The 15,790-nt window shown below is 35.4% G+C and overlaps 1 protein-coding gene across 2 annotated transcripts; it reads right to left on the bottom strand.

Annotated features, from left to right (window-relative positions):
- Positions 1–2,919: 2,919 nt before the first annotated feature.
- On the bottom strand, positions 2,920–4,653 carry LOC141609205 (RNA-binding protein involved in heterochromatin assembly dri1). Of its 2 annotated transcripts, none has more exons than XM_074428359.1 (4): positions 4,549–4,653; positions 3,707–4,082; positions 3,366–3,436; positions 2,920–3,129 (listed from the first exon to the last, which is right to left on the bottom strand). In XM_074428359.1, exons 2-4 carry the CDS (start codon positions 4,075–4,077, stop codon positions 3,116–3,118), a joined length of 456 nt encoding a protein of 151 aa, XP_074284460.1. In that variant the 5' UTR covers positions 4,078–4,082; positions 4,549–4,653; the 3' UTR covers positions 2,920–3,115. The 2 variants fall into 2 exon arrangements, with proteins under 2 accessions (XP_074284460.1, XP_074284459.1); XM_074428358.1 differs by having other exon boundaries at positions 3,707–4,085; positions 4,549–4,652.
- Between the last annotated feature and the right edge of the window lie 11,137 nt (positions 4,654–15,790).

Genomic DNA, 15,790 nt, shown 5'->3' with positions numbered 1-15,790 from the left:
AGCTGAAAATTAGGAGTTAATAAGGTAATTGATTATATAAAAATGTGTGGCAAACTAGCTAAAAGGTAGCTGATTTTGGTAAAATGACGTAAAAGGATATGAAAATTATTTAATACTCCCTCCTATTCTATATTTTCTTCCCTATTTTCTTATTCGGTTATTCGGGTTTTCTCCCCTATTTCTTTTTTTGAGATGATTTGTGTGGTCCAAATTCAAGGACATGTGGGGTAATTTGTTTTGTGTGGTCCAAATTCACTTTGTTATTTCTTGTGTAAAAATGAAAGGAGAAGAAAATATAGAATAAGAGGGAGTATTATAGAATAAAGGGGTACAAAATGGAAAATAAGTCATTTTAGGTACCTGATTTCTCAAATGCTACATGAGGTAGCATTTCATTTCAGGTACCTTATTTGACCAAATAAGCTACTTGCCAAAAACTTGCAAAAAAACAGGTAGCTGAAATTTTGGTCAAATAAACTACTTTTGTCAAATAAGCTACCTGAAGTGTCGTGCCAAACGGAGCCCAACTAGATTACATCGGTCTCCTCGACCGTTGATTCGTGGAGTTATGGTGTTTTTAGACTACCAAATTAAAATGATACTCCTCCGTTTCATATTTTATGACGTTTTTGTTTTTCGAGTTGAGCCTTTGACTTTCATTCTTACAAAAATATATTAGTCTAAAAATTATACCATAAGATTCCTTACTCCCTCCATTCAACTTTTATGACCCCACTTCAATATACTATTTCTCACATATATTGGAGAAATGGGGTGATAGAAGTTGAATGAAGGAGTATATTTTGAGAGATATTGAAAAAAGAAGTAAGTGTCTTGAAAAGTGAGAATGACATACAAAAAAAAAGAAACATAAGGAGTATATTGGCTACTTTCGTTTTCGTCCCATTAATTCAAATTAATAGTTTTGTAATGTGCAATATGATTCAGGAGATGTGGCTCACAGAATTAATGCGGGATGGTTGAAATGAAAGAGTGCTTCAGGGTTTTCATGCGATAAAGATATGCCCCAAAGATTAAAGGGAAAATTTTATCGCACGACAATTAGGCCTGCCTTACTTTACGGTTCCGAGTGTTGGGCCGTGAAACATTGTCACATTCAAAAGATGAGTGTGGTGGAGATGCGTATGTTGAGGTGGATGTGCGGACATACAAGGAAAGATCGATTAAGGAATGAGGTGATTAGGGAAAAGGTAAAAGTGACGCCAATAGAGGACAAGATGACGGAAAACCGACTAAGATGGTTTGACCATGTGAGAAGGAGACCTATGGACGCACCAGTTAGGAGGCTGGAGACTTAGAGAACAGAAAAGGTCCCTAGAGGTAGAGGAAGACCGAGACAGACATGGTTGAGAGTGATAGAACACGATATGAGATTTCTGGGGGCTTGAGGAGAGTATGGTGACGGGGAGGGCACAATTGAGGGAAATAATACATGTTGATTTTTAGTATTTGATGTTTTTTTTGACATATTTAGTGTTTTTAGTTAATTTAAAAAAATTAAATTATTTGTTATTCTCTCCTTTATTACACTTTTTACCAACCACTTTTTTATATATTTTACTTGGTTTACTTTTAAGGCATTCCGGATCCTTAATTCTATTTCGGTTTTCAAAATCGTTTTAATCTTTTCTCTCGATTTAAATTTTAAATTTTTATAAAAGAAATCCGAAATTCGATTTTAAAACCTCTAAATATACCTTGACTTTCCATTACATTTTCGCTCTCCCTATTGTGTTTCATTTTGCCTTTTCTATTCGCATATTGATCTGTGCGTTCACCCATGGACGGTTTTAAAAGATGATTTATGTCAGCCGATCCCAAATCATTTTGGGATTAAGGCTCTGTTGTTGTTGTTGTTGTTGTTGTTGTTGTTGTTGTTGTTGTAATGTGCAATATGATTAATATTCTGTCACCTATGAACAGGATGCATTAAGTTGATTTACGGGCGATATTTGTGTGTTGCCTTGTTCAGGTCTAAACTTGAGAGTCACGGATCGAGTTATTCATATCGGGTCAAAGCACAACTCAATAAGGGAAGATCTTAGGCCGGGCACTTTGGACAATTTGGATTGGATACTAGACACTCCCTCTGTATAATTGGGACAAAGGGAATATTCATTTCAAGGTACCTCAACACCTCCATTAACTCTCTATATGAAAACTATAATTTTTTCTTGGTAGTTATTTTCATCATTTTATCAATGCATTTTCCGGAAACTATTATTCATGCACTGGTAAATGGTAATGTTGTTGCTATTGTTGTTGTTGATGATGATGATCACTTTATCGTAGTTGGTTTCATAGAGACACCGTTTCTACTAATTTACAATGAAAATTTTGGCAAGACTAGTTGTATATGTGTCAAGTTATTACGATATAAAGAGAAGGAGAGATTTAAACACGTAACCTACTGTCCATATATATACCTCCATCTCAATCACTAGTTTAAGACAGAACATTGTGAACATGTGACCTATTGTTTTTTGGTGAAAAAACATGTGACCTATTGTTAGCATGTTGCACCTACCCAGTACTCACACATAAGAGGTGAGGTTGGTGTTGCGCCTCAGTATTACCTGGTGGCGCCCTAATAGATATGTTCCGAGTTTACACTAGGGTGGACTTAATTGAAGCATGCATTACATTACATATTCTCAAGGCAAACAAGCATCTAGTTCTCATCTGCATATTATTACACAGAGTCTTTAAGATCTTATGCCAAAAGCCAAAATGGGCTCACAAATAATTGCTCCATTGATAGTGAGTAAAGCAGAATTGACTGATACCCTGAATCTTAATCTTCTGTAGGTCTCATTTTTAGCTAATTTTATTTGACATAAAACAGCAAAATAAAAGGAATAAACTGCAGAAAATAAGACTACACTGATAAGATAAGAATTGAAAATTATGGGAATTTGTTTTGTTAATTAGTAGAAGAAATTGCATAATGTGGGCTTCACTTGACTCCATCCTTAGCTCCTTACATTCAACAAAAAATTACATTTGAAGGTGCTAGGATTACACACAAACTCTGGAAATAACAGAAAGAAAGCGAAACCGGTCATTGAAACCTCTTTATGATATCTCTTCTCACTTACATTGCTCCACCTGCAATATTCATGTGAATAAATTAAGTAAACTTGATGAACATTGTCACAGAAATCAAGTCTCAAGCTTATGTTTGGATTCTATAGACTATAGTATAAGTTCAACCGGTTAAGTCAGTGCGTTATCTTGTACTCCTGAAATCCGTCAGCATTGAAACTGCTCGTCTGGCTCACTTTACGCAGAAGAAAAAAATGAAAACTATATGATAATCTTAGATCAGGAAGGAAATATCTTACCAAAATCCTTTGGTGTTCTGCATTTATAGCATTCCATCCTGCACGCGTAGTTGTGTAAACCACATCCGGGTCTGTAAACACAGACATTTTCTGTCATCAGACACTACAATGCAACTCCGACTCTAACAACTCTGACACTTGGTGGTTGGTTTACATTAAGTCACTCTTTTTGAAGTTCAGGAATGTTACTGTCAGTCTCAAGTTAGAATTTCCTGACAGTTGAAATGTTTGCCTTTTGGTGTAAGGAAAACCACACGGGCAGTTTGATGCTGAAATCTTCTTGGAACGAACTTTTTTAGGGAATGTAATGTTAAAGAATTAGGAAATAGGGTCAAATTTACCTAACACAAATCCAGTCACCGGTTTTCCAACCAGGAAGAAGTTGCTGTTGTTGATCAGAACTGCCATATCCTCCGGAACTCATCATCATGTCACTACCTCCATACCCAACAGTTCCATAATCACACTTGTAGTTTCCACAACGGAAACAATTCGTTCGGCTGGCATAGTTGTGGGCCCCACAGCTCATGCTCTGACAATACCAGTCCCCGGCCAAGACCTCTGTCCTGTTACTGGCATTGCTGTTGTAAGCATAGTAGGGAATGTCGGCCTGACTTCCGTACTTGGGGAAATTACACTTTTGACATGATTCCCTCTTCTTGAAATTCACATGTTGACATGCGCCACACAACCAATCTCCTGGGCTGCTCATTGTGTCTTCTGAATCGAAAACAATCACAAAAAACAAGAGTTGAGAAATCCTGCATGTATACTGTAACCTCTTTACTACTTTTTTTAGCTTTGTCATATACTACTCATATGATGTAGTAAAGCTAAATGACTCGCTAAACTCTTAAGTGCTTCTTGAAATGTGACACAATTATCATTAGAAGTCATCTGGAGCGAAAACAACCAAAAAAACGACAGTTAAGAAATTCAACATTCATACTATCGTTCTTAGATCATAGAAAGGAAAAAGGTTGATGGAGCCAAGCTCACTATTGTTTGGTTTACGATTCTGAAACTCTTATGTTTTTCTTATAGTGTAAGGTAGTACAATATCTACGCAATTCACGTTACAATTTTCATTATAGGTTATACCCCTAGGCGGGAGAAACTACGCTACTTGGTTAATGTAATTGATTCTGTTGTAATAAACGAGAGTCGATAGATATACACTAACCTGAAAAAATTAGACCTTTTCTTCAACCGAAACAAGGAAAAAAACACTGGCTTAAGTGTTGCTAAATAACTTGAATTGGTTGAAGTAGATGAGATGTTATTATGTTGAGTTGTGAGTCCTTTTTATACTAGTTGAGGGCACATTTTTTTGGTGGGGTCAGGAGTATAATGAGCACATCATGTTCTCTCCCAATCCCTTCTATGGTTTCCTTAAAAATGGATTCTCTAGCATGGCAAGACACTAGTTAAGAAAGACGGGAACTTGGTTAAACGATAACTGTATATGCGAGTTCATGAACATTATCCTTTTTTATCCTTAGTTAGATATTGAGAATTTGAGTACTGACAGTTAAAAGTGTCATTCTTTACTTGATTCCCTTTGCATTATTGCTTAAAAACTATGCCAATATCTCCACATTATCCTTTTCCTGGCAAGGTGTTATTTGGGGAGGGAGGATAGGTTGCACATTGTGTTTCCTGACTCGGGTTTCTGTTCTTTTTCAAAGATCGGTCTCCTTTACTCTGGCACAGTGGCAATTCATCTGTGTACTGACCCCACAGAACAACATATAGCTCCTTACAGCAAACTTCCCATTTGGCCTTTCCATTTAGCGTTCCAAAACAAAGTGCACTTTGTTAATATGAGTAGACGATTAGTAGTACCGATCTTTCTTTAACTACTAGGATTTCCATTTATGCATCTCATCAATTAAGTCAAAACTAGTCCTGTATATTGCTCGCAATCCTGTTAAAGGGTTTTTTAGTGTTTCGACTTTCAGAATGTCATTAAACATGCAGAATCAATTTTTTTTGATTATTTTAGTGGAGCATGTCAATAAGTGTACAGGATAAGCTTTATACCATAAGTAGCTGTTTTCCTAGAAAGATAATCATTCTGATATGGTAATGAAAAGGTTATGCAATTGGCTTCATGATGGACCAACAAGAAATGCAACTTGTTAATTTATTATGCAATCTCAAAATTAACAAAAGAAAAAGGATGATAAACACAATTGTATTCTTTTGAGATCCTGTTATGTTTGAAGTGGGAAGGAGCCAGTGACGGAGCCAGAAAACGCAGCTTCACATTTGTTGGCTCATCCGGAAACAACCTCTATATCACTGTGTGTTACTAATACAGGGGTAAGGTTGCGTACATATGATTCCTCCCCTACTCTGCAGGGCACTGCAGTAATGTTCTCGTCAGTGAATAAACTTTCTGTAAATTTTCTGAAATGTTTTTATAGATATAAACTAAGCGACTTCCAAATCACATCCCGCTGAATGCAACAATGTTAACAACAACATAACAATAACGGGTAAGGGGATCAGATATATGCATCTAGCCACCGTTTTAAATAAAGATATCAGGAGGCTGTTTCCGAATAGTCCATAATGAAAAGGGTAATAAATCCAATACTATTTTAGAGGGGAAATTTGTATAATGCTGATATAGCTGTCAGGGAAGGGATTCTTTGCAGTATTATTGAGGGGGGAGCTATTTTATGCAATGACCACAGACAAAGAATAACCAAGGTGGAAAAGAGGCTCAACTATTTTTTTAGTTATTTACATATATTTATTCTATGATTAATAGGTTTAATTGCTCCTTTTTCTTTGATAAGGAATATTCAGCTTTGCCTGGTCATAAACTTGAGATCATGCACAGTGTATTCTACAGCAATATACCCCCCATTTTCATATTCTTCCGAGCTTCGCCCACATTTATTTTCTTTGCCACTAATTCTCATATGAGACAGTCTCTTAATAATGTTAATATGAGACCGCTTATTTTCTTTTCCTCTCTTTAGCTGGTTTCAAGTAACGGTCTCTCATTAGATTTGATTTTTCTTGCCAGGTAGTTTTGCTTATATCGAGATGGTGGTTAGATAAACAATATATGCAACGTTTGGTTCGGATTTCTACCCACGGATCGGACAATGGTCGAGGGTACGACCCATGGATAGGTTGCATGAATAGCTTAGATTGAAAATACAATATGACATTGACAATTGCATTAACATGATGCCACAACCTAAGAATCACAAAAAAAGTTCAATAAACAACTTCGTCATATATCATCATATTCCAAAGTCCAAAAATAATGGCCCTTGACCCCGTTACATTACATAAACATTAATTAACCCTTGTATAAAGGGGGCTCATGAGTACGGACGACATAATTTCGAATGACACAAGATGAAAATTAATTGTTGGATTCTCGACTCCACTTAAAATGGGACATTTGGAGAGTTGGTGATGATGAGGATTCTCTCTTATCAAAATCCTAGGACAAGAAACTAAGAGCAGAAAAGGTGGAAAATCGACGATGTTTTGGTTGCCATATCATCAGATGCTGTCCCTGGCCTACGTCCCCCGTGGGGTGGCATGGCTTACATACTATCTTTTCTAACACTCTTACCACTTACCAGTATATTCTCTTCTACTTTTGATGAGTCATTGGTTAAACTACTCAAATTATTAGCTAATAAAGCTGAGATTCTCCATCAATTAACTACATCTACTTAGTTCTGCATTACACTTTTCCTTTCAGTTAAATGTTTATTACTCTCAACTCTCAAGTCCCTACTTCTCTTACTCCGATTCTAAGAAAATGAGATAGTGTCACCCGGTGATGCTGAGTTTCAATACCACCCTCTCACATGTAAATATGAATTCTACAGATTTCTCTTTACATAATGTGGGATGCTCATTGTGTATGTGAGAGGGTGATACTGAAATTCAGTATCACCCATATAGTATCACCCGACGGGTGACACCCTATTATTTTCCCTGATTCTATTAGCACTAGACCTGACAACACGGGTTATTTAGATCAGATAAGACCCATATGGATGAGGTAACTTTGAGTAAGGTATTATAGAAGTGTTTGAATTAAGGATTCAGTCTAATGGTTGTTACAATGTGTTATTTTCCGGTCATTTATGGGTAAGGGTTAGTTGGGAACCAATGATGGGGATTCGGGTTAATGTTAGTTTGAGATCATATTTTGGTTAATATTAGTTTGAGATCATATTTTGGTTGTTATGCTTCATGTCTAACTTCTAAGGGTGAGATACTGAGATTATCAGTAAGACTTTCTCAAGTCTTAAAATTTTGCCACATCAGCTTTCCACTAACTTTTATTATTTCTTTATTGTTCAGACCCACCTCAGACTCATCTCAGAATTTATACATTATCCGTCAGACTCACCTCAGACTCTACTTTTCCACTTTACTTCTTCTTTTCACAAAAAAGAAATGACACATGAGATCCGTTCATTGGATAATTCCTTTGAATATGGGGTCAAGACTCATTCAAAGTTTTAAGTTGAGTCTTGGATTTCCAAGACTCAACTTAAGACTTTGTTAAAACTTTTATAGATTATTGGTAGTATTGAGTGAATCTTGTCTTAACTTTTATAGATTATTGGTAGTTTTGAGTTAATCTTGTCTTTAAGACTTACCAAAATCTTGTCTCAACACTAACAATAATCTTACCCTAAGAGTCGATATGGACTCTTTTTACCATATTTTGTTGCCTGTTAGAAATGTAAGTGTCATACAGGAATGAAACTTAGTAGGGGCGAACAGGTAATGATATAAGGAAAAACTCTCTAAAAAGTTGGGAAATTGTAACTAAAAACATTGAATTATTCGTCTTCCAGCAGGGCGAGCTCACCCTACTAACCCTCCCTTAACTCCACCACTCTCTGACACGGATACAACCCGAGCATCCCAAATTCTTTACTTAATGAATTGCTTAAAGATGAAGGAAAGAAGGGCCATTAGCCCAGTATTGTTCTGTTATATTTGTAAAGATGAGATCCCTCATTTTCTGATATTGAAACCTTGTCATAATCACATTTCAAGAAGAGTACACACAGTTTCTACACGGGATATAAATTCTCATCTTTTACTCTTAAAGTTTACAGAATAAACAGATAAATAATGAGTGATGAAAGTTTGAAATTATACAGTAGATGTGAAGGAAAAGAATTGATTCTTGATGAATGATTGAATGTACTACTAGTTTTTTAGGTTGCTTTCAAAACACCCTTTTCAACCTCACCTATTTGCACCGGAACTACATGAAGCCTCCTCCTAAGGGCACAGGTTTTATTTGCATTCAAACCCACCTTTTCGATCTTATGCATCAGACGGCCAAGATTGTTTCGAAGCCTTAAGCCCTAAGGTTGCGCTTATGTCGCAAAGAAAGACGTACACAATCATTCCAGGGTGTTGAAAATGTTGAGGAGCTAACAAGGAATCATGAAAAAAGTTATTTGGAAATAACGGACTTGGGAATTTGAGTTTAAAATTTGTGGCATGCAAGGCTCGAGTTCAAGATTCTGTTTAAGTTAGATCGACTTCTTACTAGTTGATGTAAGTGTTATAGGGACGGCTAAAGTATGATTATTTTGTTATGAATCTTATGATTATGAATTTTGTGAAGTTAGCTAACAAAGTAAAGAGTAAAATGTTAGCTTTAGGCATCCCATTTAAGGAAACCATGTGAAAAAGATAGAGGAAACAATGAACTTGATGTTAACATTCATGTTCCCCACACAGGAAGCCTGTTACCAAAGGGTCTAAGTAATTAAGTTGTGCATAAAAATCTTCTAATTTCACATTATTGGCTCTTACAATTTTTTTTTTGTTGGGACAGTTATTGGCTCTTACAATTAAACTTGCCTCCTTCACTATATATCCTACTACTCTGTTCTCTAAGGTAAATTTCACAGGTAGAAACTCGGAGATTTACAGTAGTCACATACTCACATACTGTATCGGGTCAAAATCGTATTGATTGACGGTTACTCTAACTTAAGAATGACATCATGTTACGGTTGTTGATACACACTGAAATATACGTGAAGGCGTAGTCTAGTAATGAGATTTGCTATATCACGCCCCTGTTTTACTTGTTATGCCCCCTATTTTTTCATTTATTCCTATTTTGCCCTTGGACTTTCAAATTAGTTTTAGAAAAAACTAAATATCGTTTTACGCAAATATATTTTGGCGACTATTTTTATAATAATTAATTTAGTAATGTAGACGGTCCCTCTTAAAACACTCTACATAAATTATTTTAATGTATTTAAATAACAAAACCGATTAAAAAAACAAATACATTATACACGATAAAAAAAAAAAAAAAAAAAAACCAACATCCTCTATGTCATGTGGGTTACAAGACACGGCCCAGGCTCCGTTATGTGAAATACACGACATGGCCCAGGCACTGTCGTGCAGACCACATGACATGGCCATGGTAGCGTCATGTAAGTCACATGACAAGGCCCTGGCACCGTCATGTAAGTCACACGAAAAGGCCTTGGCTCCGTCATGTATTTCACATGACACTACCCACCCACCGTCGTTTTTTTTCCCTAAACTATTTCGATTGTCACTACCAAAAAACGCAACATATTTACGACAAAAACGCAACCCTAATAGGCTCTACACAACAATAATTCAACACTAATGTAAAAAACCGTCTCCGAAAATCAATAACTATAAAACAATATTTATTTTTAGTTTAATTAATTTTCAAGTCCAAGGGCAAAAAAGGAATAAATGAAAAAGTAGATGGCGTAACAAGTAAAACATGGGGCGTGATATAGCAATTGTAATTTGCACGATCATGTTAGAAAATTTATGAATTAACATATGAGATTTATCTCATTTTATCTTAATAAAATCCCGGTACTATAATTCTATTATTAAGGTAGTCTAGCAATTTTTGTTATTTAACGACTTCTCGTACTCGGTCTTAAAGCAGTTTTTTGTGTATAAGGATTTGTCAAGGTTTTCTTAAACTTGTGGCCTTGTGTGCGTGAGAGGATAGTATATGTTGAACTAAGGTTATGAAAAAAAAATTGTATCTATTCAGTTCAGTACAATTCAGCTTTATTCAGTTTAATTTATTCATTTTCATTCAATTCAACTCATCTCTTCACAAATTATATCTTAATTCAGTTTAATTCTATTCAACTCAGTTAAGTTGAACTCTATTAAATTAATTCCAGCTTTTTTCAACCGAAAATAACAAGAACTAAATAAGAATATATCATACTACACATCTTGCACAACACGTGTAGGCCTTAAGAAGATGTACCATGACACATGCCATCTCCAAATAGATATCAAACTAGAAATGATTTAAACAAATCAACCATAAAAGGACATGATTATTTGGCAACCAAGAGAAATTCAGCTGGTGTATTGACCACAATCTTCTCTTGTTCCAACAGTGAAAAATAGTAGAGGAGACATAACTATCAAAAAATAAGATTCAAAGAATCACAATCTAGTAATAACTTTGGTCAATTCAATTAGAGCAATAATTTATATACACTTTAAGCATAAGAACCTCAAAATGTGTGACACAATAATTCAATTGGAACTAGATGCTTTGCAAGCAAAGTAGAGACATGATGCAACTAACTAGCTTAGCTATTGGAACAGCACAAATTAAGGTCAACATGATAAAATTAGACTTCTATTCATTTTAGAATTTCTTTAACTTTGTCACTTATTTATTGTTCGAGAATAAAGAACGTGATATTATGATAAAAGTCAAAACTCTATACTCCGTAAGTTATTTCAATGTGAAAATTATCAAATAAGGCCGATGTATATGGTATAGTATAATGAATCAAGTCCGAGTAATTTTGTAGGATCGTTATACATCATACAACATTTGATACCAATTGTCAATTGATTGTAATGGAAGAAGATAGCTTAAGGTTTTTATATCCCTGATAGTTTGATAGAAAAGGAATTTTAGATGTGTGTTAAGCATGCCTCATGTGATGGAAAAAAATGTAAAATAAATATATGTATAGTATTATATAGTCAGAGATTTTAATGTGCTAACTTTCAGAAAATTCTCTAGCAAATGGGGCAATATTCTTTGCAATGAGAGGCAGATAACACTCAAGAGTCAAGACATATAAAATCTTAAAAAAGCTAAAGGTAAAATGGCTCATCTCGTATAAAATCGTCTGTCATACGATATATAGCGACTTGGAAACAATTTACACCTCATCCTCATTTAAGCTGTTAAGCATATTAAGAAACAAAGGCTTAGGCCTTGTTCTTTTGGACTTAAAATCACTTAATTTCAGTTTAGATCGATCCTAGAATTGATTCGATTAAGATCGAATCCTATAAATTGATTCGAGATCCTATAAGTTCGATTCGATTCGAGATCCTATAAGTTGATTCGAGATCCTATTAAGTTCAGTTCAGTTTAGATTTTATAAGTTCAGTTCAGTTCAGATCCTATAAGTTCAGATCCTATAAATTCAGTTTAGAAAAGTTATATACAAAGTATTATTTTTAAAACCGACGCAAAAACATTTGACATTAGTAATTATTCGATACATATATACATTATTATTTTTAAACCAAAATTATCACTCTTCTCATTAGTTTTTATAGTTATGTAACCGTAGTATAATGTATGAACAAACCAATGTATATAAAGCGGAAAAATGTTATTATTTTACCTTGTGTTTTAGACTATATTTTCTTATCAGTGTTCTCTCTTGGCTGCCCACTAATTTCTTGTAAAAAATTTGTTTAATCTCAATAAAAGTTTGCGTTTATTTTTATAATAATAATAATAAAAGTTGCGGTTTTATAAAAAATTAATAGTAATAAATAATAATAAAAATAACAACAAGAACAAGAACAATGATAATAACAATAACAAATAATAATAATAATAATAATAATAATAATAATAATAATAATAATAATAATAATAATAATATTTAAGTTAAATTAATTTAAGTTAATTTAAATTCAGATCGTGTAAGTTTAGTTCAGATCTTATAAGTTAAGTTCAGATCTTATAAGTTCAGTTCAGCTCAGATCCTATAAGTTCAGTTCATATCCTATAAGTTCAGTTCAGTTCAGTTCAGATCCTATAAATTTAGTTAAGTTTAGTTTAATTCAGATCCGTTTCAGTCCAAAAGAACAGAGCTTTATAGGGATATTACAAAGTCGTTGTATACAATGTTTTTATTTGTGAATTTTATAAAGTTTCTCCTGTATAGTTATAGAATTGATCGATTTTGTTTTCTTCAAGCTTCTTGTTGAAATAGAAACGAGAATTCCTATAATCAATGTGATTCACTTATATATTATTACCACACTGTTTTATACTCCGTAATTAGGGTCGGAGTGGGGAGTCCTAACTCTTAGAACACCTAAAGTGACACCCATTGTTGCGGGGAAGGCAAAGTGCGAAATGTCAATATTCCACTAATAGAGTTGAGATATTGTACTAGAAGAAGAGAGAATGAAGAACTTGGAACTTAGAGAGAGAAAACAGAAGCTTAGAATTTGTATCGGGGAATTGATAATTAGACTCCCTACTCTAGTAAATTGTGAAATTTAATTCCTTTATTTTTAATTGGGGTAAATGACTCTCTTATCTTTTTCAAAATGTGAAATTAAATGTTAAATTCAATAACGGGTTTGGGCTGTACCCGAACGGAGGAGAAATAGTCCACACCACATGCCCAAGAGGGTTCCACTTTAAAGCCAATTGGCAACAAATGGAATAGCCTATTACCTTATAAAGTGGTAATTCATCTCCTCTTTTGTGGACATGGGCCACGTCTCGGCCTCATGGATTTGGGCCGCATGGCCGATCCATGATCGCGGGCCACCGCACGCCTTGATCCAACTGTGGACATCAGAGGTCTTTTGGAAAGCCACGCTCGGCGGCATAAAAATGCTTTCGACCGGGTCGCTTTAGATCGGTCGGTATCGTCTCGGCAAGGGCCGCGAAACGATGTAGAGATGTTCGGAGTCGCCACCAAGCATTTATGGGATGCCTGGAACCCGTTCGAAATCAACTTTATACCTCGGTCAAACGAAGCAAAAAGCGGTGTTTGACATAGGTACTAAAGATAAGGACTCGCCCCCCTTTTAGCATTCTATGCCTAAAATGACTCTCGTACGCCCTGGATAAGGCCATCCACTATCCAAAGGTTCTGAGTAAGGGGTGAGGGTACGTATTGGGAAGCCCTTTATGTTGGGGTTGGTGTCCTTAACAGTTAGTGCAAGGACTTATAAACCTCTAAAAGGATCAAAGGGCATACTTTTGGTATTATTATCAGTTGATCCACGTTTATCAATAACGGTTGGCTTGCTAGATAAGTTTGACGTTATTGTCATACAGATGGCGGTGATCAACTGGTCCCTAAAAGTCACACCTATAGGATACGTTTGAGAGATGTGACAAGTATGAAAATACGATCATGTAGATGCCAAATTTGACTAACCGGTTAGTCGAGTTACTTGACTAATAATTAGTCAAAATATGATGTTGAGATATTATATTTGATACGGATTAAATATCATGGGCTAAGGCGAATTAACCAGTTAATTCGTAAAATTAAATATAAGCGATTTATATTTAATTAATGTATATTGAATATTAATTATACAATATTGTCTTTGTCGGACATGTATTAATACTTCAACTAATCCGTGTTATTAGTCGATGTATTAATAATCGATAACCGATGATGATTTATAATACAAACCCGTCATATACATTTTAGCATTTGCTTAATCGGACCTCGAGCTAAAAGTAAGAGGAAGTGGAAGCCCACTTCCCCATGGGGGCTCTCGGTTTTGGCCGAAACACACAAAAGGAGAGCTCCTCTCCTTTTGTGACCTAGACAATTCATTTTACAGAAAACTAGGGTTTTGGAGACAGTTTCTCTCTGAAACCTAGATCTCACATCTCGAAAACCTCACAACAAGTTCTCTCAATATTGCAAGGCAATCAGAGAACACCATCTAGCACAAGGGCATATCTCGGACAAGTCTTGGGTGCTACAATTAGGAGGGAATCTCGTTTGATTTCTGTTCTTTACGCCGCACTATAAAGGACCCGAGGTTAATTCTTGTTCCTTATCGTTTCTCTATTGTTTTTATGTTTTATGACGATATTCGCATGCTAAATTTACGTTATAATCCTAAATTTAGAGGGTCTTATACGGATATTACCCCACACTTTAATCGGACACCCAATCCCGCCCGCGTTAGCGGCCTCTACTGATCGATCGTGGTTGTTTAAGTGCAAGAGTTGATAAAACGGCGTAAATGCACATCCAAAAGTGTTAACCTAACATGTGAGCTTTCTAAGTCGGTTTGTTAATCCAAATATCAAGCATAAGATGTCAAGTTGGATTTAGATTGATTTACATGTGAGAACGGAAATTGAACATCCATTTACCAAATTCGGGTTATGTTGCTTAACACGATCCATTTATTTGAAAAAGGATGTCAAATGACAAAGTGTAAAAACGTAAGCTTGTCAATCTGATCCGTCATGTATTCGGATTAACTGTAATCGGGATCGTCCTAGACAAGTGCTAAAAACGAGGCAGAACAGCGCCAGGCAGCCCCATTGTGGCGCGAGCCTATTGGCGATGGAAGGGGCTCTGCCTTGGTTTTGAAATGTGAAAACAGGCGGTCCCTTGGGGCGCGAGCCATGAGCCGACCCAAGGGGGCGTCTCCTGGTTTTTGAAAGGTTGTTTAAAACCGTAATTATGATGAAAGATTTGCAAATATGATTTCCATGACTCGGAATAATTACTATTATGTTAGTAATATTCGTTGTCGGATTTGCATGTTTGAAAAACATAATAAAATGGTAAAAAGGAAAATGTTTGATTTGAACTAATTATGTTAAGTTCGATTATTTGTAATTAGTCAAGTTTGTCATCGTACTCGGATTAAACCGACATGGTATAAAGAACCAAGGATGATTATGAATTATGACTAATATATTTACAAATGTAAACAAATGAGAAAAATGCTAAATAAAAGAAAAGGGTGTTAAAATACCCATTAAAATGTAATTAACCAATAATATCATCGGGTCACGGATTTAACCGTCATGGTATAAAGAACCAAGGATGATTTTTATAATGGTAAAAAAGCTTGTCATAAAAGTGATTTAAAACATTTGAAACGGTAAAAACCGATTACAAATAAGAAAATAGATTAAAGGGGAAAGACGAGAACAATCACGGTTGAATTCTGACCTGGGCACCCCATTGAGGCGCGAGCCTGTGTGCACCATAAGGGGCTTCTGCCTCAGGCCAAAACTCAGTTTTGGCTCGTCTAACCCATGTTTTGGATCGTGTTGTGTATTGTTCATGCATGTAAACTCATGAAAACAGTAAGGACATGAAATAAAGTGA

The sequence above is a fragment of the Silene latifolia genome, chromosome 10 (assembly GCF_048544455.1).
Source record: "Silene latifolia isolate original U9 population chromosome 10, ASM4854445v1, whole genome shotgun sequence".
In the NCBI taxonomy this organism is placed as follows: Eukaryota; Viridiplantae; Streptophyta; class Magnoliopsida; order Caryophyllales; family Caryophyllaceae; genus Silene; species Silene latifolia.
This window is presented reverse-complemented; position numbering and strand designations above follow the sequence as displayed.